Raw genomic sequence first — 26,095 nt, forward strand, 5'->3', positions numbered from 1 at the left:
AGAGAAAAGAAGAAAACATAACTCAGTAACTGGGCCACAAAAATTGGATTATTCAATGCACATACTGGAATTACCTTCATTTGATCTTCAATCTCCTTCATGCCTCTCTTTTCCATTAGTTTATATATAGGAACCAGATTGTGCATTCCCTGGAACACAGGCATAATCTTATCCTCCGTGCTCAAGTATGTTGTTAAACTGAGAGCTTTGTCAATTGGTAGACGTCCAATGCTGGGGAGGGGAAAGCAAATGCCTAATTACATATATTATGGACAAGGGGGGAAGGGGTCGTACATAATGCTGGAGAGGAGGTAAAAAACACCTCATTGCATGCATCCTGGTGAGGGGTGGGGGGGATCAAAATGCTCTGGAGGGGAGAATAAATCCCTTATTAAATGCATGTCTGTAAATTAAATTACCATCCGGTTATACATACCTCTCTACAGTCCCAATTCTTGTCATCCAGTTCTGATTTTTTAGAGCCCAAAAGAGATGTGGGGGTAAATATATCAAGGTGAGAGTTTTCCGGCGGGTTTGAAAAGTGGAGATATTGCCTATAGCAACCAATCAGATTCTAGCTATCATTTTGTAGAATGTACTAAATAAATGATAGCTAGACTCTGATTGGTTTTTTAAACCCGCCAGAAAACTCTCAGCTTGATACATTTACCCTGTGGTATCTGGGAAAAAAAGGATGTGGCACCAAAGGGAAAGGGGTGTGGCATGATCCGATCAGGGTGTTATTTAGACATATTGGAAAATAGGAATAAATTAGGACATACTTCCAACCGGGAATATTGGGAGAAAGGAGATATTATATGTTGGCTATTGAACATATCTCGAATAATAATTAAAACAGCCTTTAATATAATAAAATATAATCTTTATATAGTAGCTACTAAGTTCCAATGTTATATTTTTTTTGCAGACAATGCTAAAATAATAGCCCTTATTGGATTGAGGTGATGACTCTTAATTGACAGTTGGACTGCTGGGTGAAAGTTTAACAAGAGGAAGTATCGTTATAGATGGAGAGGGGACTTTACAGAAGATGACTGTGGAAGGTTAGAGTTTCTGTGATGATTGCCCTCTATTATATTGATAGGTCTATAAATGGTATTGAATTTATTACTTGCTAAAAGATCTATGTAACAAAGCAAATATGGAAGAAAGAGTGATGTATGCATTGCAACGCCTACTTTGACCATCAAAGACGTGGCAGGGGGGGAGTCAGGACACCGCATGGGCACACACAGATTGTAATGATAGTAATCACTATAATGGAACCTGCTCGCTGCTCCCCCCCGCCCCCCCCCCCTCCCCCCCCCCCCTCCTCCCTGAGCTGAAATCCTCTGTCATTTCTGAGGTGATGCATTATACATAAATGTTACATATGGCACCATTCTGCAACAAAATTCTAGCTCTGGGGCTCTATGTACATTAGTTGGTACATGCTTACCTAACAAGTTGAAAGGCATTGTTAATGAGACTGGCCCGGTCATTGCTGCTAATAGCTGTGTGATTCTCTTTCAGAAGTTTTATCAACGCATCCCAGCCATCACCTTCATAATGAACAATGTAGTAGCCATTCATTCCCACATTGAACTTTATCCACTTAACCTCTTCTGCCAGGACCAGCACATCTAGAGAACAAATGCATTACAAATAAGTGTACAAAAAAGCACTAATATTAATAAGGGACAGTTTAATCAAACTTTTGGGCTACATATATGATAAAACATATGTTTAATGATGAGGGTCTAGTTCGTATCTATTTTCTATAATCTAGCTATTACAGAAAAGTCTACATTTGTAATGTTTAATTGATGGAATAAATGTGGAACTTAGGAGCCAAAATTGTTCCTTCCCCATTTTCAATGACTTTTCACTGTGCTGCAAAAAATGATTGCTATATTATTAAAAGAGGTTGTCCACTTTTGGAAATCCTGCTTAATATAACCTGCCCTCTCTCCACCAGAAATTTCTGTGTGACCCACAGGATTGACTCAACAATCCAGTTTCCGGCTTCAGGTAACCGGGGAAGTTGCATGTTGGTCCCCTCCATTTGCTACACGGAGGCCCCTGCCCTCCTATCATCTACATGAAGAGGTGGAAGAAAGGCAGGTTATATTAAGGGAGGGTTCTCTTATATAAAAAGAGCAACTAACAATATTCACAAATTTATATGTATACATTTCCCCATCTTGATAGAATTTGAGATGTTTGACAATATATTTTTTGCTATATAGTTCAAGGCTAGCTAAAGGCTGAAGCTCATTCCGTCTCACAACACTATTGATCAGTTTACAACTTGCAAAGGCCCAAAGGCTAGGGTAACACAAGAACCTTAACTAAATACACAATCCAAATAACACACAGAGCGTAAAGGGTGGGTTGGGAACGCAAGTGTCCCACGGATGGATTAGGAGAAATGGATATAACAGTAATTCTTTTCTCTGACATCCTATCAGGGGGACACTGCTACCTTGGGAACGTTCCAAAGCTGCCCCTAGGGCAGTGGTGGGCAAACTCAGTCCTCAAGGACTACCACCAGTTCATGTTTTTAGGATTTCTTTAATCATGCACATCTGAGTTAATCTATTTGGCTGGGTCAGTAATTATCCCAGCTGTTTCTACAGACAGAATTCCTAAAAACATGAACTGTTGGTAGCGCTTGAGGACTGAGTTTGCCCACCACTGCCCTAGGGGATGGTACATTCAGACATAGCAAAACGCAAACTCACCTTCCAACAATAGCATCTCTGTTTGCAAAAACATGAAACTGGTCAAATCTAGGTAAGGTATCTGAGACCAGGTAGCTGCCCGACATAGTTGCTTGGCTGAAGTCCTGAGATGTGCCATGCAAGATGCACTCAGTCAGTCTGTCTTCTGAACCACTGAAGTTCAGTCTAGGTAAATCCTAAGCGCTCTGACCACATTCCAGGAGAGTCAGTTGTTCTCCCTATTAAGATGGAAATGTGACACCACCTTTGGTTGAAAGGAAGGGGATGTGCGCAAGACTGCCCTGTTGTCATAAAAAATCAAGAAGACAGGGTCCCCAATTTGGTAACCCATCTATCTGAAGAAATAGCTAGGTGGAAAGTCACTTTCCAAGTACTGAACCACATCAAAGGCGGAGACCATCTTCTCCATCAACTTCATGCAAAAAACTGATAGACTTTTGAAGGCCAGAACTTTTTCTTGACTTCCGGAAGAAAGACCCTCTGCTCCCTGGTGTCGAAAATTATACCCAGAAACATGAACCAAAATCCACCTGTGTGATTCCAGTACCCTTTTTCAAAGACAGTATAAAGGCATACTGTGACCAAACAGTGAAATTCTGGTGTAGATCCCAATAATAAAATCAGAAATAGAATAAATTCAATAGACAATAGAGGAACAGAACCTGTCCCTCCCACACAGACAACACAGGGATTTTCAGCATAGAATAAACTCAGAGTCTGAGGTACTTAGCCCACCAGATTTCCAATCAGAAGCAGAAGCCCCGGAGAAGAGTCCCAGAGGAGAGGAGGCTTAAATCCATGAGCAAGTGAGTCCAACAGCCCAGACACTGTAGCATGCAGCTGTACTGTTGTAGATCTCCCTGGGAGTGAGCTTCTGGTTGGCTTTCTCATATAGCGAAGGTTGCATAGGAGTAGAAACCAAACAGTAGGGGTGCCCTCCCAGGCCAAGTGCAATTTGAGCATATCAACTTTAGGACGTGTCCCTGGTGGCTTCCATGCCTCTAATAACATCAGCCCTTTGAAGGGGTGCCACCTGTCCTTAAAATCACCCTGGTACTATACCAGGAAAGCAATATATCTGTCCCTCTATGCTCCCCAGTGAGCATGGGAACCATGTCTGGCTGTTTCCAATAGCGGTGGCCATCTTGAAAACTGGAGCTATACAGTGCTGGCTAAACTGGGATGCCAGAGAGTATCAAAGCATTCTGAATTGAGAAACCCTCTCTGGAGAGTGTTATCCATGCTGGGGGGATTGAGGAGAGAAGCAAGTAGCCAATTGACACTACCTCCTGCTTATGACATGTAAGCTCCCGCATGGCAGTGAAGAAAATGAATGAATGCAGTGATCACAGCATCATTCATTCATTCATCCCAGCCGACAGAAGAAACCTAATAGAAAAAAAGAAAAGTTAAATAAGAGGGCTGTCAGTAGCCCTATAAAACACTGCCCAACTCATTAGACACTAAAAAGAGAACTGAGGGGAATGTCTAGGTCCTCATTTCAGACCTGGCCTGACCTGGGTATACGGTTTGCTGAGGAACTCTTGGACCAGAGGGCTCCCATATTCGATGACGTACTCTTCTCCAAATACCCAGACCTACATCCCCAATTTTTCGAGTACCCGCAGATTAGACATTTTTTTAACTCTTGCCTGTCGGACAGCCTACCCTCATTTGATTTCCACGTTTGAGACACTATGTCTCTCCGCACTGATGAACTCTGGAAACAATCATGAGTGGGAGTGGAAGAATGACTTGTGCACACCCCCGGAGGACGACTACTGGAAGGCCATCAGATTGAGTGTGGCCTCTAGTTTGATTTCTACCTTGATCAAAGAAAATGCCTACAAAGTTTATTTTAGATGGTATCTCACTCCCAATAGACTCTCTAAAATATATCCAACTATCCAACCCCCCAATCTAAGCAGCTTCAAACGGGCATTAAAAACCCACCTCTTCTTAAAAGCCTTTCAGTCATCTGCCTAACCACCCACCTGTCGGTTACCTCTCCTCTCTTCCCCCTTCTCAATTAGTTTGACCCTGTCCCCAGTTCACCTTCCTTGTGTCTTCGGTTTGTCCGCCCTTCCCTTTAGATTGAAAGCTCCTCTGAGCAGGGTCCTCTCTCCTCCTGTTTCCACCACTTTTACTCCACTCTGTAGCTAGTCTGCCCACCTCCTTCTTGAGCCTTCTGCCCACTTACTCCACTCCTGCTTTTCTCTGCATCTTTTCAGTAAATCATAACCTGTTAGCTGAGCCCACACTCTTGGGCACAGCAGGTTTCCTGTTGTGCTGACTTTCCCTCACCCTTTCTTATTGGTTAACCCTGAGCTATCTGAGTTATAGGGCTGCTTGTTTACTGTACCGTAATGTTATGCATTGTACTGTCCTACTGTTCGTTTTTGTGCGGCGCTACGGACACTTTGTGGCGCCTTACAAATAAAAATTAATAAAAATGAATAATAATACCTCCCTGGATTGCTGGAGAGGCTGCGGACAAAGGAGTAACTTCATCCACATCTAAATCTGGTGGTCTTTCTGAAAGTTTCCTCCTTCTGTGATAAAGTCAGTAATCTTCTGTCATTCCACCTCCAGTGTCCTCCGTGTTCCTTTGTTACTCTCTCCAAGACACCGACACGCACTCTGCAAAGCTGACCTCTCATGTCTTAGACATGGCGCACTGTTTGCTTGCCAAGTCGTGGAAATGTGATGAACCTCCCTGCATCTCTTCGCTTAAATCTGACATTGGGTTTATTGCTAGCATAGAAAAGATCTCTTACCACCTGCATGATAGGGAAGATAAATTCCACCAGATCTGGGCCCCTTGGTTGTACATGTAGCCTTATTCACTTCACCTCCGGAACTATCTCCTGAATATCATGACCACCCTCCCTCACTGTTAACACAAACACTGAGTTATGGCCACTTTTCTTCTCTCGCCTCTGGCTCTTATAATGCCTAATACTCCTTATATGTGACAACCCACCCCATTCCCTTCCCACTTGCCCCTAGCATTTGTCCTCCTAACAGAATACATTTGTATTTGGTTCATGCATCAGTTTATATATCTGTTTAATTACTTTACTTCATATGGCTTATCACTGTGACTGCGAATGGTCTACCTTTTTCTGGTTCTCATTCCTGCTTGCTGAATAAAATCTCTAAAGTTAAAAAAAGAAAACTGAGGATCAGAGCTTCAATTCTTCAGTAGTAAACGCCCACACCACAACTGCCCCAAAATAGCAGTGTCCCCCAGAAAGGATGTAGGAGAAGTGATGAGTAATTTGTACTCTATTGACAGGTTGTGGTCAAAATGAGGGGGCTCAATCGTTGAGTCATCAAATCAAAGCAAGAGTCAACAATGAATAACACAGAGCAGCCAAGGCACCCTGGTCAGGAATATTAAACCTATCATGGGCAGGATAGTCATGTCAGATTTAAACTACCTGTTTCTGCACATGCGCAAAGAGCGATCAAGGTGATAGTGAGAGGACATTCAAGAGTTTATTAGACTAAGAAGTCACCGACCAGGAAGGTGCATTACAGTGAGCAATTTGCTTTCACTTTCTACTGTTCAAACAATAACATCATATCTTAATGAGAAGAACATACCTTTCTTAGTCTTGAGCATAAACCTTTGAATGGTGTTTGATTTACTAGTGATGTATGTCAAAGGAACATGCCATAACAACCTAAAATAATAACATATAAATAAGGTTAGAAAACAATAAAACTCTAATTAAAAGAATTGACTCCAATCAAATCAGTATATGTTTGGTGTTCCTTCTAAACACATGAAGATTCCCAGAGTATTTGCTGACTATATCTGAAAGATTCCATCCTAGGGTTCTTTCAGCATCAATGCGACTGTGGGCAGCAGAAATAAACAAGTCAAGCCAGAAGCGTTGGAGAGGGAGGTTTCCACCATGTAATATCATTATCTGAAGCCTGGATACACTGGGAACCCAGTCATGCTGTGAGCACAGGAACACTCAATCTGGACAGTAGTCTTCAACAGTCAAGGAGTGGTCGGATTAAGTCTTCATGTGCTGCAAGTTCACAGTACAATATGGTTCCTGCGGGCTCCCATGTTCAGGCAACAGATGGTCCCATGGGATGGGTACCCCACGTGAAATTTGGACAGGGGACGAGAAAGAGTGTGATTGTTCAAAAGTAGTCACACACTTTAAAGAACAGTGTTTAAAATGCAAGGGAGAACTGATCTCTCCTGTATTACAAAGAGCAAAACAGCAGCAGAGATTTATTTTCAATGGTCACATCCCTTGCTTGCTTTTTATTTTTTATCAAGTAAGATGCACAGAACATTTCTTAAGGTACTTTAGACCAGTCGATCAGACACATCTACCTAATATTATAAATTACAGTAAAATATTTTCTAGATATCCTAAACCACTGTGCTATCTGAAATATTTATTGCTGACAATGTCCAGCTATAGTAAGACAAATCACCATAATGAATTATTCAGAGACACATTATGGACTAATTGGATCCATTGGTAACTTCTTATGTAAATGAGCCCTAAGAATAGTTGTGCATAGAACTTACCCAGCTGATTCGGAGTCTCTAGCACCTTTCTGATAATGTTCTTGATGTATGTGGACAAACTTTCCTTTCACTGTTACAGTAACTAATGGGAAACCTTTCTGTAGAGTCCATGTGTTCATCATAGACTTCACATCAATGATATTACCCTCTGTCCAGTGCTGTAACAGAGAAATATAATGTGGGCAGAACATAAAGACAAACTGGTCTATTGTGTCTGCTCCTATATCTTATCTTAACTTATTCTCAGGATAGAAATTCATGTATAACTTCATGTTGCTTCTTTCTCACTTTTACTGGAAGTTTATTCCAGGCATCTACTAATATATTTTAACTCTTAACACTTCTCATATGTTTCCATCTCCAGACTAAAGACTCTTCAGGTTAAGTAAGCAGATACTGGAAAAGCTAGTTATTTGTGTCACATTATAGAATTTGATGCATAACTTCACTTTTTCCAGCATAGAACATATTAATGGATAATTCTGATCAATATATTAACACCTCAAATTTTCTTAGAGTGGTTTTACTGAAACATGGCAATATCAAGTTTATCCTGTATTCAAGTACATATATAAGATCTGTTATCCGGAAGGCTCTATCTGTAGTTTGGAGCATCATACCTAAAATTTACTAAAACAAATTCATTCTTCTCTTTCCTGCTGTTCTGTGTGACACACTCGGATAAAATGATTAAATTCAATAGGACAGCATGTATGAAAAAAGCACGGGAGGAATTAGCGCCCCCATGTGACATTACTAAGAGCACATCAATATGAAAGGGCGAAGAGGGCCCTGCTTGTTAGAGCTTACACTCTAAAGTGAGAAAGGGGAAGAAGACAGACACGTCTTCATTGTTTCTATGAGGCTAATTAGTTTTCTCCAGAAATTATCTCTCCCAGGAATGCTGTGTGTGTGTGTGTGTGTGTGTGTGTGTGTGTGTGTGTGTGTGTGTGTTTTTTAATAAATTCCCTTTTGCATATTTTATGTGAGTGGGACATGGAATACACATTATAGGTGTAGTTGATTGTTATAACATAAACATATACATTTGATATAATGTAATAAACAATTATACTATAAAAAAACTATACTAAACAAAGTATAAAATGCATGTAACTTACAGATTTTGGACGATCTTTCACACAGAATCCAATATTTTCCTTATTACTACTGGTAGTCTCTTCTGAAGAACAAATCTGATATTTATAATTGAAAAAAAAAATATAACTCTCACAATTTTGAATGGAGCCCCCAAAACAAGATGACCCCCCCACACACACACACACCACACATGTACTTTCATAGTCTGTGATTTGTGAATATTATAGTAAGTGAACTTACATCAGTCATACTGTTCCATAAGTCTTCATTTGTTGCACTGCGATAACTGAAACGACGCAAGTATTGTATGATCCCAACTTCAAAACCTTCAGAGCCCATGTAATCCTGCAGCATGTTCAGAATACAAGCACCCTGCAAAAAATGTATGAGGATAATCAGAGGAGGGCTGGCGAATTTTAGCCCGGGGAGCAAGACTCGACTCAGTAGCCTAATTTAATGGACAAAAACTGCAGGTGGCTTAGTGACCCAGCCTAAGGTAGTTCACTATAAGATTGGCCAAGGGGGCAGATGCCCCCCTTCCCCACCAGCCCAGCCTGCCCCTGAGGATAATCAATAATGTATAAATGACAGGCAGAGGAAGTGGGGCTGACACAAGGCTCTGTTTGCAGTCTATCGCAACACAGATTATAGGAGTCCCAGAGAAAGGTGTGCCACAGTTAAGGTAAGGCATCAAAAATGAGATGGGGTTAGTTTGCAAATGTACCACCCTAAATGGCTAAAGCCAATTTATTACAAAGAGTGAACACATACACACACACAAATAAATGAAAATATATTCCTTTGTTCCAAGTAAAGCACTTTTATAAACTGTAAATATAAACTAGTACTTTGATTCTTTTGTTGGAGAGAAAGAAAAATATTTCATTAATCTTCTCCTTTACTCTAGTGAGGGAGGGGGGACAAAACTAAACAAATAACCTTTGTTTCCAGATCAAGTATTAAATCAAAATATACATATAAAACACATATTTGGAATCCTTATACTCAGGAAAACTAGTTATTTTATTGGGTTATATTTTTGGATTATACTAATAGCACAATGGTCTTACTATAGCGAAGTGTATATACCACAACATGGTAACAAGAAAAAGATAATTTGTGAAATGAAAAGGTAGGCCAAAGATTTAAACTTTATTACCGGTGAACCAATATCTCGACCCAACTATAATAATTCCTCCAGTCATTGATGTTTAATGAAGAGGGCAAAATGCTCATTTAAAAACTACAGACATTTTATTATTAATAAATGTACCTACCTATATGTCCACCTCCCACACACATAGCTGCACACACATATTGCGTATTTGCCTGGAAAATTTCCTTTGTACTTTGTGATTTCAGAAGGAAATGTGCATGGCAAAACTGCCCTCTAGAAATTTAAGACAACCCCCTTCTCCTTAAATATTGCTCTTTCATGCCTCATTTGTCTTAAATAAATAATGAGGGAGGGGGGACATGGGAGATGTCTAAGTACAGGTGACACTATTGTCCATGTGAATGTTCTTATGACATTGTAAGAAATGCGCTTCCTCTATTTGTGCCTGGATATTGCAAACAGCGTCCCATTGAAAGTACGGACTGAGGCCTGTTTGCCACCTCCATGGTGCCAGTGCACTATATGCGGCATCCAAGATTCTTTGAAGGACTACATGTTTTACTAGTATTTGCACGCAGAGCATATAGCTACAACATTATATAAGTAATTGGCCAAAATGTGCTAATTAGTGATAAAACAGTGCTTCACATTTGTGAAAATAAACATGTCACTAAGATAGAGAGGAAAAATCAACAGAGATAACTGCCACTGTAACAACCAGAGTAAATAACAAATGAGTTACAATGACAATCCATCACCTTATCATAAGAGACCTCATCGAACATCTCGTGAATCTGCTCAGGGTTTTCCACTGGTGTAGAAACAGCGTGGGATGAATTTAATGAGTCTACTTCCATGGCGTTAAAACATTTACCCAGAAACATGTCCTCCTGCAGGGAAACAATACATCAGTGGTCCAATAATTTACAGGGAATTACCACCTTTAAATGACTTTAATGTAATGATTCAGAGAAAAACATTCTATGCGGAGGCACTCATAAGTCCCAAATTGAACCTTTTACCAAAAATAAATCTTTCTTAGTTCTAAAAGAGGATCTTTGTACTCACTGTAAAAACCTTTTCTCTGAATCCATTTGGGTAACACTGCTTGATCATAGGGTATAGAGGGTGCTGTGCTGTGAGTAAGGGATCAATCTATACTAAACTTGTCTGGCCTGCTCCTCGCCCTCTATGCACCCTCCACGGCGACCGTTCAGTATTTGTTTTTGTTTTTTTTACTAACAAAGCTCATAGAAAACAACTGAAACAACACTCAAACAAGAACCACACTGAAGCGAAAACAGAGCGAAGAACAAAAGGGTGGGAACCAAATGAATTTAGAGATGTGGGGCCTGATTCATTAAGGATGTTAACTTAATAAACTTCTTATTTCAGTCTCCTGGACAAAACCATGTTACAATGCAAGGGGTGCAAATTAGGATTCTGTTTTGCACTTAAGTTAAATACTGACTGTTTTTTCATGTAGCACACAAATATCAACTTTAAATTTCAGTGTACAAATAAGCTATCAAGTATTTGTGTGCTACATGAAAAAACAGTCAGTATTTAACTTATGTGCAAAACAGAATACTAATTTGCACCCCTTGCATTGTAACATGGTTTTGTCCAGCAGACTGAAATAAGAAGTTTCTTCAGTTAAGTTCCTTAATGAATCAGGCCCATGAAGTTTACAGTGAGTATATAAATTCTCTATTCTCCTACATTCTATTAGGGGAACAATGCTTTACTATGGGTACATTCCAAAGCTGCCCCTAAGGACACAAATTCACCCAAAAAACTTTTTTCGGCTAAAGATGACGCCTTTGGAAACATTGAACCTGTGTGAATTTGGTAAAGGTGTGGGTGAGGACCAGGTTGCTGTCCGACACAACTGTTCAAGCGAAGGATCAAAGACGGAACACGGGGAAGCTGCACATGAAGAACCCACTGAAGAAAAGTTTGGACCTCAGGAATAGTGGCTAGTTTTTTCTGGCAGTTTCCTGGAAGTAGATAGTGCCAACACCTGGCCTTTAAAAGAGGTTAAATGCAGCCTACTATCAAGGCCACCCTGTAAGAAAGACAAGAGGCATGCCAATTTAAAGGAAGAATTGTGAACTCCTTTTCTTCACACAATTTTTAGATGAGGCCGGTTCCCTAGCCTTCATCATAGTCTAAATCACCTTTCCATTAGTTTGAAGAATCATGGCTTCAACAGCCATGCCCTTAAAGCCAGCCAAACTAAGTCTTGGTGGTAAAATGGGCCCTGACTTTCTCTGAGAGGTAGCCGCAACAGTTGTTCTGCCACCAAAATTTAGAATATCAGCGTACCATGACCTTCTTGGTCAATAGCTAGCATGTGAATCACAGGGAAGAGATACACTAGCTGCTACTTCCAGAGGATCATCATTGCATCCACTAGGAATGCTTTGGGATCCCAGCACTCTACAAACTGGCTAAAAACCTATGGATGGAGTGAATCTTCCCTCAGGATGATGGCATGCCCACTTAAGAAGTTGGCATACAATTGTCTACCCCTATGTTAAATAATGCTGAGAGTGCTGGGACACAAGACTGTGCCTTGCATATAATCTTGGCTGTCTCCTTAATCGCCAAAGGACTACTTGGACGGAAGACTAGATATTTGATTGTTTAAGAAAAAATGGGTCAGGAGAAGAGGGGCAGAGCTCGTTTTTATAAAATATTGTTCGGTACAATATGGACCTTAAGAAAGCTGCCGTGACATTTGTGAATACAATTGGTGCTGTAGTCACACCAAAGGGTAGTGCCCTGAACGGGTAATGGGATTTCTCCACCGCAAACCTTAGAAGGCTATGATGTCACTCTCAGATTGATATAGACATAGACATATTTTATGTCCATGAATGTGGTCCATGGTATATATGACCGATCTAACAGACTTCATCCAGAATTTGTCTATCCTAATGTGCAAGTATATGGGCTTCAAGGTTTGGGGTGGGGAGGAAAGTCTCTAGGAATAACTTTGAGTATAAACCTAAACCTTTTTGCTCTTTCGGTACTGAGACAATTACTCTCAACAACAAACTGAAGGGCCAATCATCTGGCTCTGTCTCTTGGAAGGGGAATGGAGAAGAACCTCTCTGGTGGCGGTCCAAAGAGGTCCAAGACATATCTTCTTTTTATGCCATCGAACCAAGTTCAGAATACCTGATCCATTTGTTTGGAAAAAGCAAGAGACGGCCCTCACCACAGAACTTTTTAGGTGGGGAGGGAACCCGTCATGCAGACTGTTTTTTAAGCATGCTTAGAATCAGGACATCTGCTTGCCCATCATCATCAACATTATTTATATAGCGCCAGCGCCAGCAGATTAAGTAGCACTTTACAATTGGGAACAAACAGTAATAAAACAAGACTGGGTAATACATACAGACAGAGAGGTAAGAGGGCCCTGCTTGCAAGCATAGAATCTATGGGGAAATAGTTTGATACACAAGGGTAAGTGCTACATCATATTCAATATTTGTCCTGCTAAAATGCAAAGGCTACAAAGTATTTAGTGGACTATATGTTCAGTCACACAACTATGTTAGTCAGAGGGTTGTTGTCTTGTGTTGGTTGTGTAGAAGGTGGCAACAGGGTAACCTAGGGAGATTAAGAGGGTGGTAGAGGAATATTATAAGCTTGTCTGAAGAGGTGGGTTTTCAGAGAACGCTTGAGGGTTTGAAGACTAGAAGAAAGTCTTGTGGTGTGAGGGAGTGAATTCCATAAAGTGGCTGAAAAAAGTCCTGTAACCGACAATGATAGGAAGTGATGAGAATGGAACAGAGACGCAGATCTTGTGCAGAATGGAGGTGTCGAGTTGGGAGATATTTTGAGACAACTGAGGAGATGTATGTCGTTGCAAATTTGTTGATGGCCTTGTTTGTTAGTAGAAGAATTTTATATTGGATTCGTTGAAATACAGGCAACCAATGTAGAGACTGACAGAGTGACTCAGCAGATGTAAAACGATTTGCAAGGAAAATCAATCTAGCCGCTGCGTGCAAAATAGATTGTAGGGGTTCAAGTCTGACTTTGAGAAGACCAGTAAGGAGAGAATTACAATAGTTGATGCGGAAGATGAGTACATGAATTAAAGTTTTTACAGTGTCTTGTGTGAGATGTGTACGTATTCTGGAAATGTTTTTTAGATGTATGCAGCATGATGTAAATATAGAGTTGATGCGGGGAATAAAGGATAGTTGCGAGTCAAGGATTACACCTAGGCAGCGAGCTTACAGGGTGGGATTTATGGTTAAGTTGTCAACAGAAATAGAAATGTCAGGCACTGAGCTTCTATTGTTAGGTGGGAATATTATTAATTCTGTTTTTGAAAGATTGAGTTTGAGTTGGCAAGAAGACATCTAAGATGAAATAGCAGAAAGACAGTCAGTAATGCGAGGCAACACAGATAGAGCGATCATCCGCAGAGAGATAATACTGAAATTTAAAGGAGCTTATTAGTTTTCCTAGAGAAGTGGTGTAGATAGAGAATAGCAGAGGACCTAGGACTGAGCCTTGTGGTACTCCAACAGATAAAGGAAGCGTATTGGAGGTTGTTCCAGAGAAATTAACACTGAAAGAGCAATTAGATAGGTAGGATAAGAACCAGAATAGGACAATATCTTGAAGACTTGAAGACTTAGGGATTGTAGCATCTGTTGGAGGATAGAGTGGTCAACAATGTCGAATGCAGCAGAGAGATCCAAGAGAATTAGAAGAGAATAATCACCTTTAGTTTTAGCTGTGAACAGATCACTGACAACCTTGGTCAGCGCAGTCTCTGTGGAGTGTTGAGAGCGAAAGTCTGATTGAAGAGGATCCAATAGAAAGCAAACATGTAAGGCGAGTGTAGGCAATTCGCTCGGGAAGTTTGGCGAGGCATGGGCGCTGAGAGATGGGACGGTAATTTGAGAGAGTTTGGGTCAGAATTTTGTTTTTTAGAATAGGAGTAATGACTGTGTGCTTGAATAGTGATGGAAAGATACCAGTAGAGAGGGATAGATTACATATTTTAGTTAGAGGTGGAATGAGCACAAGCGACAGGTACCTAACAATTTGAGTGGGTATGGGATCAAGAGGAAAGGAGGTAGGGTAGGAAGATAAGCAGAGAGTAGAAAATTCCTCTTCATTTGTGGGATTAAATGAAGAGAGGGTGTCAGAGGATGCTGAAAAGGAATTGAGCTGATTGCTAGGTGGGAGAAGAAATTTCAATGTGTTAAAAAGGCATTTGTGGTTAGAAGCCTGAGCATAGATGAGAGATTGGAAGTAAACTTGTTTAGCACTGTCTAGAACATTTCGATAGGAGTGGTAGATAGCAATATATGCACCGAAATCATTAGAGGTACAAGATTTACGCCAGTGACGTTCAGCTTTATGAGAAAGTTTTTGTAGATTTCGCGTTACTCTAATGTGCCACGGTTGACAACGAAGTCTATGCGGAGTATGAAGAGTTGCTGGAGCCACTTGATCAAGGGCAGTTGCTAGGGTATGGTGAAAATGAGGAACTGCCATATCAGGGGAGGAGAATGTAGAAATTGGGGAGAGAAGATGTTGGAGACAGGTGGAAAACTGTTGAAAATCAATACCGTTAATATTTCATCGGGCATGAGGAGGCTTGGTAGATTTCGACAGCAGGGAGGTTAAAGAACTGCAACTAATAAAGTGATGATCCGAGAGGGGGAAAGGAGTGTTAAGGGAATTAGAAACTGAGCATAGTCTAGAAAAAACAAGATCAAGACAGTGGGCATCCTGATGAGTAGCAGATTCAATCCACTGGGAGAGGTCAAGTAAGGAGGTTAGAGAGAGAGGTCAAGCGAACAGCATTGGAATGTGGATTAGCAATAGGGATGTTGAAATCACCCAAGATGATGGTGGGGATGTCAGAAGAAAAGAAGTGAGAGAGCCATGTAGAGAAGTGTTCAAGAAATTGTTGGTGGGATCCAGGGGGGGAGATAGATCACAGCAACATGCATAGAGAATGGGTTAAAATTCCTAAAAGTATGTACTTCAAAAAATGTGAATGTTAGTGATGCAACATTTGATAGAACTGTGAATGTGCACTTTGGGGAGAGAAGTAGTCCAACCCCACCTCCTTGTCTGCCTCCAGGACTGGGAGTGTGGGTGAAATGGAGACCACCATGTGAAAGGGCTGCAGGTGAGGCAGTGTTTGATTGCGAGAGCATGTTTTTGTTATTGCCATAAGGTTGAGGTTGTTTGAGAGAAAGAGGTCATTTACGGATGTAAGTTTGTTACAAATAGAGCGTGCATTCCAATGGGCAAATCTAAAGGACTTTGGAAGAGAGGGGAGACAGGTGATGCGTTTGAGGTTTGCTGGATTTCGGTAGCGTTCAGATATATGCGTGTGGGAGAAGTGAGGGGGACCTGGATTAGGTGATATATCACCAGCTAATAGGAGCAGGGAGGAAGAAAGATAGGAAAGATGATTGTAAGACGTGTGTCCTTTTAGTTTCTGGCGACAGGGTGAGGCTGTTATAACTATTGAATTTAAATAGGAAAAAAAATTCATGAATGGTAACTAGAGGTGAGTGAACAAAGGCAGGGGCAATGTGAACAGAGGTGTGTGTTTCAGGAAGGGTGAAGAAGGATATAGTTCTAAAGATAATACCACGAAGGGAAAGAAAAATAATTTGGCAAACATTGGTATTTGGAAGAAAATCATACAGGAAATCAAAGAATTACATAGATGTAATGTCGTGTGCAATCAGAAGTGGCAGAGTAAATATGCAGCAGATGTAAATTTCTCTTTCCTGCCATTGGGGGACACTGCGAGACACTGCGAGACATTGGGGTATAGTAGTGGGCTCAGGAGTCTTGTCACTTTAACTTGTTAAGTCTGTGCACTCCTCCTCTACTTAACCCCCCCTCTCAGAGAGATCCTCAGTTTTTTTTAAGTGACTGGAGAGTTAGGTCACTAGAGTATAGGCTCCTGCCTATACTCTGTTTAGTCTTATAGGTTGACATGTTTTTATTTTTTGTCCTATAGGTGCAGCGCAGGGTTCAATGAAGACCCAGGAAAACAGTGAGTAAGACATAGCTCTGCTCTCTGGGGACCCTCAGCGCAGGTATCAGAAGCCTAGCGCTCTGTTACCTTGCACCCTCTGCCGGCATTCCATAGTTAGATAGGAAAGGGGACTGTGAAGAAGTGTTTAAAGAACAAGCAGGGTAAAGCCTGTTTTAGCGGAGGGTATCCGCGGCCACAGTTCCCCACATAAGAGCGGTCAGAGGGAGAAAGAGTGCTTCAGCCTCTTCTCCCCTGCCGCGTCCTTGCCGGCAGGTCCCCGCTCGCCCCTATGGAAATGAGCAGTTTCGAGAAAAGGGGACAAGCGGCGCTCACACTCATATAGAGGTGAGTCGGTCCGCTTTACAGGACTCACGCTGCTGGGCAGTTAATATTATATAGCGTGAGTCCAGCGCTTCATTGTGGCCATTTTTGCGGAGCTTGATGGGGCCTGGAAGCGGTGGCAAGCAGGGCGGGCAGAAGCAGCAGGAAGGGGAGGAGAGTCATCGATAACTTCCTTCCTCCCAGCCTGTCCTTCCCGCGCGCAGGACAGGGGCTATGTGATAGACCTTGCCCACTCCCCCGTCACAGATTATTTATCACCCCTCTCCCCTCTTGTCCCCTCAGACGGGTGGCGCTTCAGGAGGCTATTCAAAGACTTCTAACAGCGCAGGTTGTTGTTCAGGTGCCTCCTCTAGAAAGAGGTCTAGGTTTTTACTCGAACCTGTTTCTGGTACCAAAGCCAGATGGGTCCTTCCGGCCCATTCTGAATCTTCGGTCATTAAACAAACATCTGATTATTCAGAAATTCCGCATGGAATCCCTTCGCTCTGTAATAGCAGGGATGGAGAAGGGGGAGTTCTTGGCGTCCATAGACATCAAGGATGCCTACCTACATGTACCGATATGGGAGGGACATCAGAGTCTCCTTCGGTTTGCAGTAGGAGACGCACAGTTCCAGTTCAGGGCTCTCCCTTTCGGTCTGGCTACTGCCCCCAGAGTCTTTACCAAGATTATGGCCATCATGGCAGGTCTGTTGCACCAGAAGGGTATAACAATTATATCTTATCTAGACGACCTTCTATTGAAGGCACAATCGGCAGTTCTTATGTCCCACCATGTGCAGACAGTCATACAGTTTCTTCAGAGTCACGGCTGGGTGTTGAATTTACCCAAGTCATCTCTTGTTCCAGCCCAACAAATGCGTTTCCTGGGTCTGCTTTTCGATACTCAGTCTCTGAGAGAGTTTACCTTCCAAGGGAAAAAGTCTTAGCCCTGTGGAAAAGGACCAGAGTCATTCTAGTGAAAAAGAGAGTCTCAGTCCTCAGTTGCATGAAACTCTTGGGGACAATGGTCTCGGTTTTCGAAGCAGTCCCTTTTGCACAGTTTCATTCCCATCCACTTCAGGCAGAGATCTTACTCAAGTGGTCAGGGTCTCAGAAGAATTTAGACAAGCAGATTATTCGTCTGTCCAGATCCACAAGGCTGTCTCTTGTCTGGTGGATGTCCCAAACCAATCTGGAAAAGGGTCAATCCTTACAGACCTGGGCTTGGACTCTAGTCACAACAGACGCAAGTCTGTTGGGATGGGGAGGTGTAACAGGAACTCTGAGGCTTCAGGGTCTCTGGTCCCCTCAAGAATCACTTCTCCCAATAAACTTCCTAGAGCTCAGAGCAGTGTACAATACTCTGATAGGAGCCCAGAAATTTCTAAGAGGAAAGCCACTACAAATTCAGTTCGACAACGCCACCACGGTGGCATACATAAACCACCAGGGGGGCACTCGCAGTGCGGCTGCCATGCGAGAGACCAGGCGCATTTTGTCTTGGGCAGAGCATCAAGTGCCCAAGATTTCAGCCATTCACATTCCGGGGGTGAAGAATTGGGAAGCAGACTTCCTCAGCAGACACTCACTTCATCCCGGCGAATGGGCTTTGAACAGTCAGATCTTCTCCCTTCTGGTGGACCGTTGAGGCTGCCTGGACATAGATCTGATGGCGTCCAGGCTGAACCATCAGGTTCCACTCTACGGTGCAAGAGCTCGAGACCCAGGGGCGGAAATAATAGATGCCATGTCAGCTCCATGGCCATATCAGATGGTGTATCTTTTTCCTCCAATACCTATGATTGCCCGGGTTCTAAAGAAGTTGAAGAGGGAGAATGTTCCCGCTATTCTAATAGCTCCATTTTGGCCACGCAGAGCGTGGTTCTCAGATCTGCTATTACTAGCAGGGGCTCCTCCATTCCGGCTTCCCATGCGGGCAGATCTTCTGGTCCAGGGTCCATTCATTTTCCAGGGTTTAGATCACCTGGCTTTGATGGCCTGGCTACTGAAACCCTAATACTTAAAGCAAAGGGTTTCTCTCAAGAGGTTATAACTACCATGATTAAGGCCAGACTTCTTCGTCCACTATATATTATAGCGTGTGGAAGACATATATTTTGTGGTGTGAGTCTAAAAGATTCCATTCCTCTAGATTTAAGCTTTCTCGTGTGTTGGATTTTCTAAAGGATGGGGTTCAGAGGGGTCTTCGTCTGGGCTCTCTCAAAGGCCAGATATCGGCCCTTTCTGTTTACTTTCAGAAAAAGATTGCAAGTTATTCTGACATTAAGATTTTCTTGCAAGGGGTGTTACATATGCAACCTCCATTTTGCCATCCTGTCGAGCCCTGGGACCTCAATTTGGTTCTTCGCGCTCTTTCTAGGCCTCCATTTGAACCCGTGGGGTCAATAGACTTGCGGTATCTTATGTGGAAGACAGTATTTTTGTTGGCGATAGCATCTGCTCGCAGAGTGTCTGAGCTTGGAGCTCTTCGCTGTGACCCTCCTTTTCTTATTTTCCACGCTGATAGGGCGGTCCTTCGTACTAAACCATCTTTCATTCCTAAGGTGGTTTCCAGGTTTCACCTTAGTCAGGAAATTGTTGTACCTGTGTTCAAGTCAAAGAAGGATTCTTCAGAAGGGTCTATGCAGTACTTGGATGTGGTACGAGCTCTACAGGCTTATGTAGACCATACATCTCAGGTCAGAAAGACCAGAGATCTTTTTGTTTTATATGACGCAAACAAGAGGGGTTGGCCTGCTTCAAAGCAGTCAATTGCCAGGTGGATCACGTCCACAATTCGAGAAGCTTACGTTGCAGCTTCTCTGTCCGTTCCAGGAAATTTGAAGGCACATTCTACTAGGGCAGTAGGTGCCTCCTGGGCGGCCAGGCACGGGGCGTCTGCGGAGCAGTTGTGCAGGGCGGCGACTTGGTCTTCCGTCCACACTTTCTCTAAATTTTACAGACTTCAAGGCTTTGCGGCGGCTGATGCAAGCTTTGGTCGCAGGGTTATGCGTGCAGCTGGTCCAGAGCATTCCCACCCTTGAGGAAGCTTTGGTATATCCCCAATGTCTCGCAGTGTCCCCCAATGGCAGGAAAGAGAAAATAAGATTTTTACTCACCGTAAAATCCATTTCTCTGACTCCATTGGGGGACACTGCGCACCCTCCCTTGCTCTGTATATAGTTCTGTGTGTGAAAACTTTGGTTATGGTTCTTTATAATTTAAGACCTGTCCAGGTTATATTACCTCCTTTACGTTCACTCTTGGTTATTCAAAACTGAGAGGGGGGGTTAAGTAGAGGAGGTGTGCACAGACTTAACAAGTTAAAGTGACAAGACTCCTGAGCACTCTACTATACCCCAATGTCTCGCAGTGTCCCCCAATGGAGTCAGAGAAATGGATTTTACGGTGAGTAAAAATCTTATTTTTATCTAGATGCATTCAATTGTTGTTCAACTGTCTTGCTGAACTGTATTTTCTAAACACTTTGCTAGAAACTAGAGATGGGCGGGCTCGGTTCCCTGAGAACCGAACCCGCCCGAACTTTGCCTATCTGAGTACCGAGCCGAGCAGGCTCGGTACTCTCCCGCCTGCTCGGATTCCAAATCGAGGCCAAACGTCATCGTGATGTCGTCGGATCTCGGGGCTCGGTTCTCGCGATATTTGAAAATTATAAATACCTGCCTCCACAGCAATCCATCGTCATTTGACAGAGGGAGAGAGCAGGGTGTAATCACAGGCTGAGAGCAGGGACAGAGAATACAATTCTGATAACAATTCTGATTACAATTCTGATAACAATTGATAGAGAAGAGAGGAGGATAGAGGATTTTTTTTCTTCTATATTTGGCACTACAAGTGCTTAGGGGTGTCCCCCATTCTTTTGCATTAATATTTCTGGCTGTCAAAAGTACTATTTTTCAGCAGACTAAAAATATAAAATTTAGCACTCCCAAGTGCTTTTGGGGTGTCCCTCATTCTTTTGCATTAATATTTCTGTCTGTCAAAAGTCCTGTTTGTCAGCAATCTGAAAAATAATTTTTAGCACTCCCAAGTGCTTTTGGGGTGTCCCCCATTCTTTTGCATTAATATTTCTGGCTGTCAAAAGTACTATTTTTCAGCAGACTAAAAATATAATATTTAGCACTCCCAAGTGCTTTTAGGGTGTCCCCCATTCTTTTGCAGTAATATTTCTGGCTGTCAAAAGTCCTGTTTGTCAGCAATCTGAAAAATAATTTTTAGCACTCCCAAGTGCTTTTGGGGTGTCCCCCATTCTTTTGCATTAATTTTTGTGACTGTCAAAAGTCATATTTGTCAGCAGTATCTAAAACAATTTGTAGCACTACAAGTGCGTTGGGCTCATAATGGATTCTAAGCAGTCCACATATGATCTGAATGAGCAACCAGTTTCTGTCACAAGTCCTGATGGTAGTGTTCCCAGTAAGTCATCTGGGGAAGGCGATGTCAAACTACACAGTCTTTTGAAATTAGTCAAAAAAACACACACCCAAAAAATTTTTACCGTGTTGAAGCACAAAAGAAGTGTAACTGAGGAAAAGTTAAGTAACTAGGTGGAATTCCACCCTGTACATGCTTCAGAGGATGGAGGAACAGCGCAAAGCCATTCAAGCGTATTGCACAAGCCATGACATTGGGAAAGGAGGGGGGATGTATTTCAGCCTTGCACAGTGGGAATCCTTTCAGTGCTGTGCAAGGTGCTGAAACCATTTGAAGTTGTGACGTGTGAAGTGAGTGCAGATTCTGCTAGTTTAAGCCAAGTCATTCCTTTAATTAGACTATTGGAAAAGCAGCTTGAGAAACTGAGGGAGGAGATGAAAGCAAGCAATTCCGCAAAGTATGCTGGCTTGTCGATCAAGTACTTAATTCGCTTCACAATGATCCTCGAGTTATTAAGATCTTGAGCTCGGATAAGTACGTTTTGGCCACTATGCTTGATCCAAGGTATAAGACCTACATTGAGTCTTTGCTTCAAAATGAACGAGATGTGAACTTTTGCAAGGAGCTATTGCTCAGCAAGTTGTCCGCTGAACTGGGCCTTGGCTTGACGAGGTGTCCTCCTTCAGTTTCTCAAGCAGCTGCTGCTCGTAAAAAATTTAATTTTCCTAAAAAAAGCAGAGTGGACGCAGAGGGCAAACATCTGGGCTGGTTTGAAGGATTTTTCCAAAAAATGTGTGACCTTGCCCATAACTCCATCCAATATGAGTATTAACATGCAAAGGATGGTGGAGGATTACTTTCAAGAGGTAATTGATATGGAAATGTCAGACAGTCCCTTTCCTTACTGGGAAGAAAAGCTGGCCATTTGGAAACCCATGTACAAACTTGCTTTGCAATACTTAAGCTGCCCACCCTCCAGTGTGTACTCTGAACGAGTGTTCAGCACAGCAGGGAACTGATCGCCGTAGAAGGTTACTTCCCAAAAATGTGGAGAAAATGATGTTTATAAAAATGAACTACATCTTCCACGAGGAAGGCCTTCACCATCCAAGACATCCAAGCACTGACTCTTCTCTAATGGCGTATTCAAGCGGCGATGAATTGATAGTCTGTGATGATGACGTACACACTGATGAGGGTGAGGATGAAGCTGAAGATGATGACGATAACATCTTTTTAAAACTTTCTATGTAAGTGTAGGGTGCAATCTACCCCCAAAGAGGAAAGGGACTTGGGGCATTTCCATATCACGTACCGTCTTGAAAGACTGCTGTTTGGGCAATTTCTCATTATGGGTAGGGTGTCATACACAGAGTGACCCCAAACTGTCTTTGTCCATTTCTCTTAATATTGTACAGTCTATAACGGCTGAATTTTTTGGTATTTTATACAAGTGGAGGGGGGCCTAGAACGGCAAACCAAACTGTCTTTGTCCATTTCTTTACATACTTAAGTATAAGTGTAGGGTGTAATATACATCCAAAGACAATCTGGTTTGTGTGTAGAATTAATGAAGGCCTACCAGGAATGAAACAGTTTTTTGGATAATTTATTAGCTTTACAATTACATTACTTATCCAAGAGACAGGTGGAGCACTAAATTTGGTTATTTTAGGCCCAAAAACATTGATTTTTAATCAAAATAGCGAAACAAAACCAAACAAAACCAAAACCAAAACACGCAATGACGGTTTGGCAAAACCAAAACCAAAACCAAAACACGAAGGTAATCCAGATCCAAAACCAAAACCAAAACCAAAACCAAAACTAAAACACGTGGGTCAGTGAGCATCTCTACTAGAAACCCACTTGTGAAGAAAACACATACATCTCCCCCAGACTAAATGCTAAGATATAGTGAGCCTAATTTCAAAATAAGTTACATCTGTGCTAATTGGGCAGCTGATCAGAGAAGGGGGAGGGGGACGACGACAATTGGGCTTACTCAGGCTATATGAGAGCCAGGCCAGAGTAATATAATTGGTTCAATGAGCAGCAACTAAATACAGGTTAAGCAAGGCACAGTTGCAGAGATGAGAATAAGAGAGGATGAGATGTTCAGTTCTTGTACATACTTTTTAAAAAATACAGCACAGTTGCCCGGGTCTGCTTACCCCTTTAGTGAGCCCCACATGACCCAAAGGACTGGTGAGAAACAAAAGGACCGAAATCTCTGGCTTCTAGACTCTAAACAGTCACTGGCAAATTGCCTTGCTCTGTCGCTACTGGCGGTGTAGCAGGGTTTGAACGAGAATAGACAGCAGAAAGTGCAGACATAAAACATGAACCGGTCACTGTAGAATAAAACAGTCATCTCTGTCAACCACAACTGCCCATCACCATTTATTTTAACTTTCTCTACTTCCTCTTCTGGTTCTAGAGAAGTTTTTGCTTTTGGGCTGCTTGTGGTTATCGGCTAGTTTAGAGTAGCTGTGTGCCGGGTGTTTGTATTTAGTATGATGTGCACTGTTGTAAACAGAACCAGGAAGGTTGATTCCCATGTTTGGCAGCAACTGAAAGCAGTGGAGATCACCAAAGGAACATAGATGGGAATAGCAATGTCAGTTGAACTTACTGTATCCAGCAGCAGCTGAACTGAGATATTATTCTGTAGATGTTCCAAAGAACACTGACCCTGGTGTCCCACTGCCTTCACAAAATCCCATTATATTAGAATTAATATAGGTGCAATTTTGTATCATAGTGAGTTTTTTTTCTCTCATAAGGAATGATTAGGCATTGCTATTAAGAATGACATATACAATACACTTCAGGGAGTAAATGTATCATACCCCGGTTTCTTCAACTCGCGGGAGTTCGGCGTCTTCGCAGCTTAAATTTAAAGCGGCACTGCCTTGTAAAGGTACACTTCCCTTTACAAGGCAGCGCCGCTTTAAATTTAAGCTGCGAAGACGCCGAACTCCCGCGAGTTGAAGAAACCGGGGTATGATACATTTACCCCCAGATCTCCTCAACACACAGTTGACTGCATTAGAATGAGACATTCATTTATTTTGGATAAGGTAACAAAAATAACTGTGTAATAAAACTGAATAAAACACAAAAAAGGTTATATATCCTTTTTTGATATATCTGCCAATATCACAACACATTGGGTGTGATGACATTGATACCATTGAGACCTGGGAAACTCATAGTTTTAGTATTTTCATTTTTAGACAAATACATATTTCTCTAACTTTTTCAGTACTATATTTCATATATTGCATATTGGGTAGAGTGCCTTTTTTTAGGGGTGTAGTACCAATTAACGGTACTGACTACCCCGACAGAGAAGAATACGACAGGAGGACACCGAATGCCTTAGCGACGTGAAATAAAACCTACTTACCAGGATGCAGATGTCTTCATGGGATGACTCGTTGTGTTTCCGACTTTCAAGATGACGTTATCACAAACCGCGACTTGTCTTAAAGCGGCGATGGACGAACCCAGCTGTCATTGATGTAATGTAAGTATTATTTTAGTGGTTAGGAGTTTTAAGATTAGGGGTATTAGGGTTAGGAGTTAAGGGTAGTGTTAACCGTAACCCTAATCCTAACCCTAAGCCCTAAAATAATACTTACATTACATCAATGACAGCTGGGTCCGTCGGCGACACAACGAGTCGTCCCACGAAGACATCTGCATCCTGGTAAGTAGTTGTTTTTTTTCAGGTCGCTCTACTATGCATTCGGTGTCCTCCTGTTGTCTTCTTCTTTGTCAAGGTGGTCAGTACCGTTAAACTGACTACCACCGTTTTTTAGAATTCTTTATTTTGGTTGGTCAGGAAGGCAAAATTACAATACAATAACAATCAAATGAATGAAGATGATTGACCATTTTTCAACAAAGTCTTATACAATTAGGTGTAACAAAAGCATTATGAATTGGTGTGTTCAAGTACCTAACATATTTTGAAGAAAGGGGGGTATGGTGGCCGGCAGCCAGTGGGGGTCTGGGGAATAGAGGACTAATAGTAGAAAAACGGTTTCCTTATTGTGCTAAATAAAAAAAAGGAGGAAGGTGCCTAACAAAGTTGCATATCCTGGAGAGAAACATTCTTAGATCAGGAAAGAGCTTGTGGGTTGTACCTCCTGTGAAATATATATATATATATATATATATATATATATATATATGTATATATATATATATATATATATATATATATATATATATATATATACACATCATTGTGTACTGCTAAAGCATTGATTATATAACAGAGGTCAATAGAAGGTGCGATAGGTGACGGCACCTCAGGAAAACCAGTTTCTTGCTCAGCACAGATAAACTGGTTATCACAATGCTTTATGTTAGCAGCCATTTATTATTATTATTATTATTATTATTATTATAGATTTGTAAGGCACCACAGTGCTCTGCAGCACCACAAGAGAATGTTAAATGTGTTCACTTTGCTTTAATTTACTATGAAACTTCACTGTCAGAACAAAGTTTATTTATAAACTACAGCAAAACTGAACTCACAACTTGCAGCTCTGGATAAGTAATGTTGACAGCAACGTACTCCATGAACTTAGCAAATCCTTCATTCAGCCACAGATCATTCCACCACTCCATTGTTACCAGGTTCCCAAACCACTAGTGAGGAAAAAAACCACAGTTATAATTCACAAGCTTTCTGCAAAATGTTTTTTTTAAAAAAAAACACAAGCAAACACAAAACAGAAATGACAAAATAAAAAAAACCTTAATGCCTAGAGATGGTTAGATACA

General features: G+C 41.8%; 1 protein-coding gene across 1 annotated transcript in view; it reads right to left on the minus strand.

Annotated features, from left to right (window-relative positions):
- Window positions 1-26,095, minus strand: part of LOC142098443 (endoplasmic reticulum aminopeptidase 1-like) — a 58,916-nt gene that overhangs the window by 20,900 nt on the left and 11,921 nt on the right. The window contains exons 7-14 of the mRNA XM_075181292.1: window positions 25,847-25,960; window positions 10,285-10,416; window positions 8,650-8,781; window positions 8,430-8,504; window positions 7,309-7,466; window positions 6,354-6,433; window positions 1,460-1,643; window positions 75-231 (exon numbers count right to left, since the gene is read on the minus strand). Coding sequence (XP_075037393.1) covers window positions 75-231; window positions 1,460-1,643; window positions 6,354-6,433; window positions 7,309-7,466; window positions 8,430-8,504; window positions 8,650-8,781; window positions 10,285-10,416; window positions 25,847-25,960 — 1,032 coding nt within the window. The remainder of the gene's footprint in view (window positions 1-74; window positions 232-1,459; window positions 1,644-6,353; window positions 6,434-7,308; window positions 7,467-8,429; window positions 8,505-8,649; window positions 8,782-10,284; window positions 10,417-25,846; window positions 25,961-26,095) is intronic.

The sequence above is a fragment of the Mixophyes fleayi genome, chromosome 1 (genome assembly GCF_038048845.1).
Source record: "Mixophyes fleayi isolate aMixFle1 chromosome 1, aMixFle1.hap1, whole genome shotgun sequence".
NCBI lineage: Eukaryota > Metazoa > Chordata > Amphibia > Anura > Limnodynastidae > Mixophyes > Mixophyes fleayi.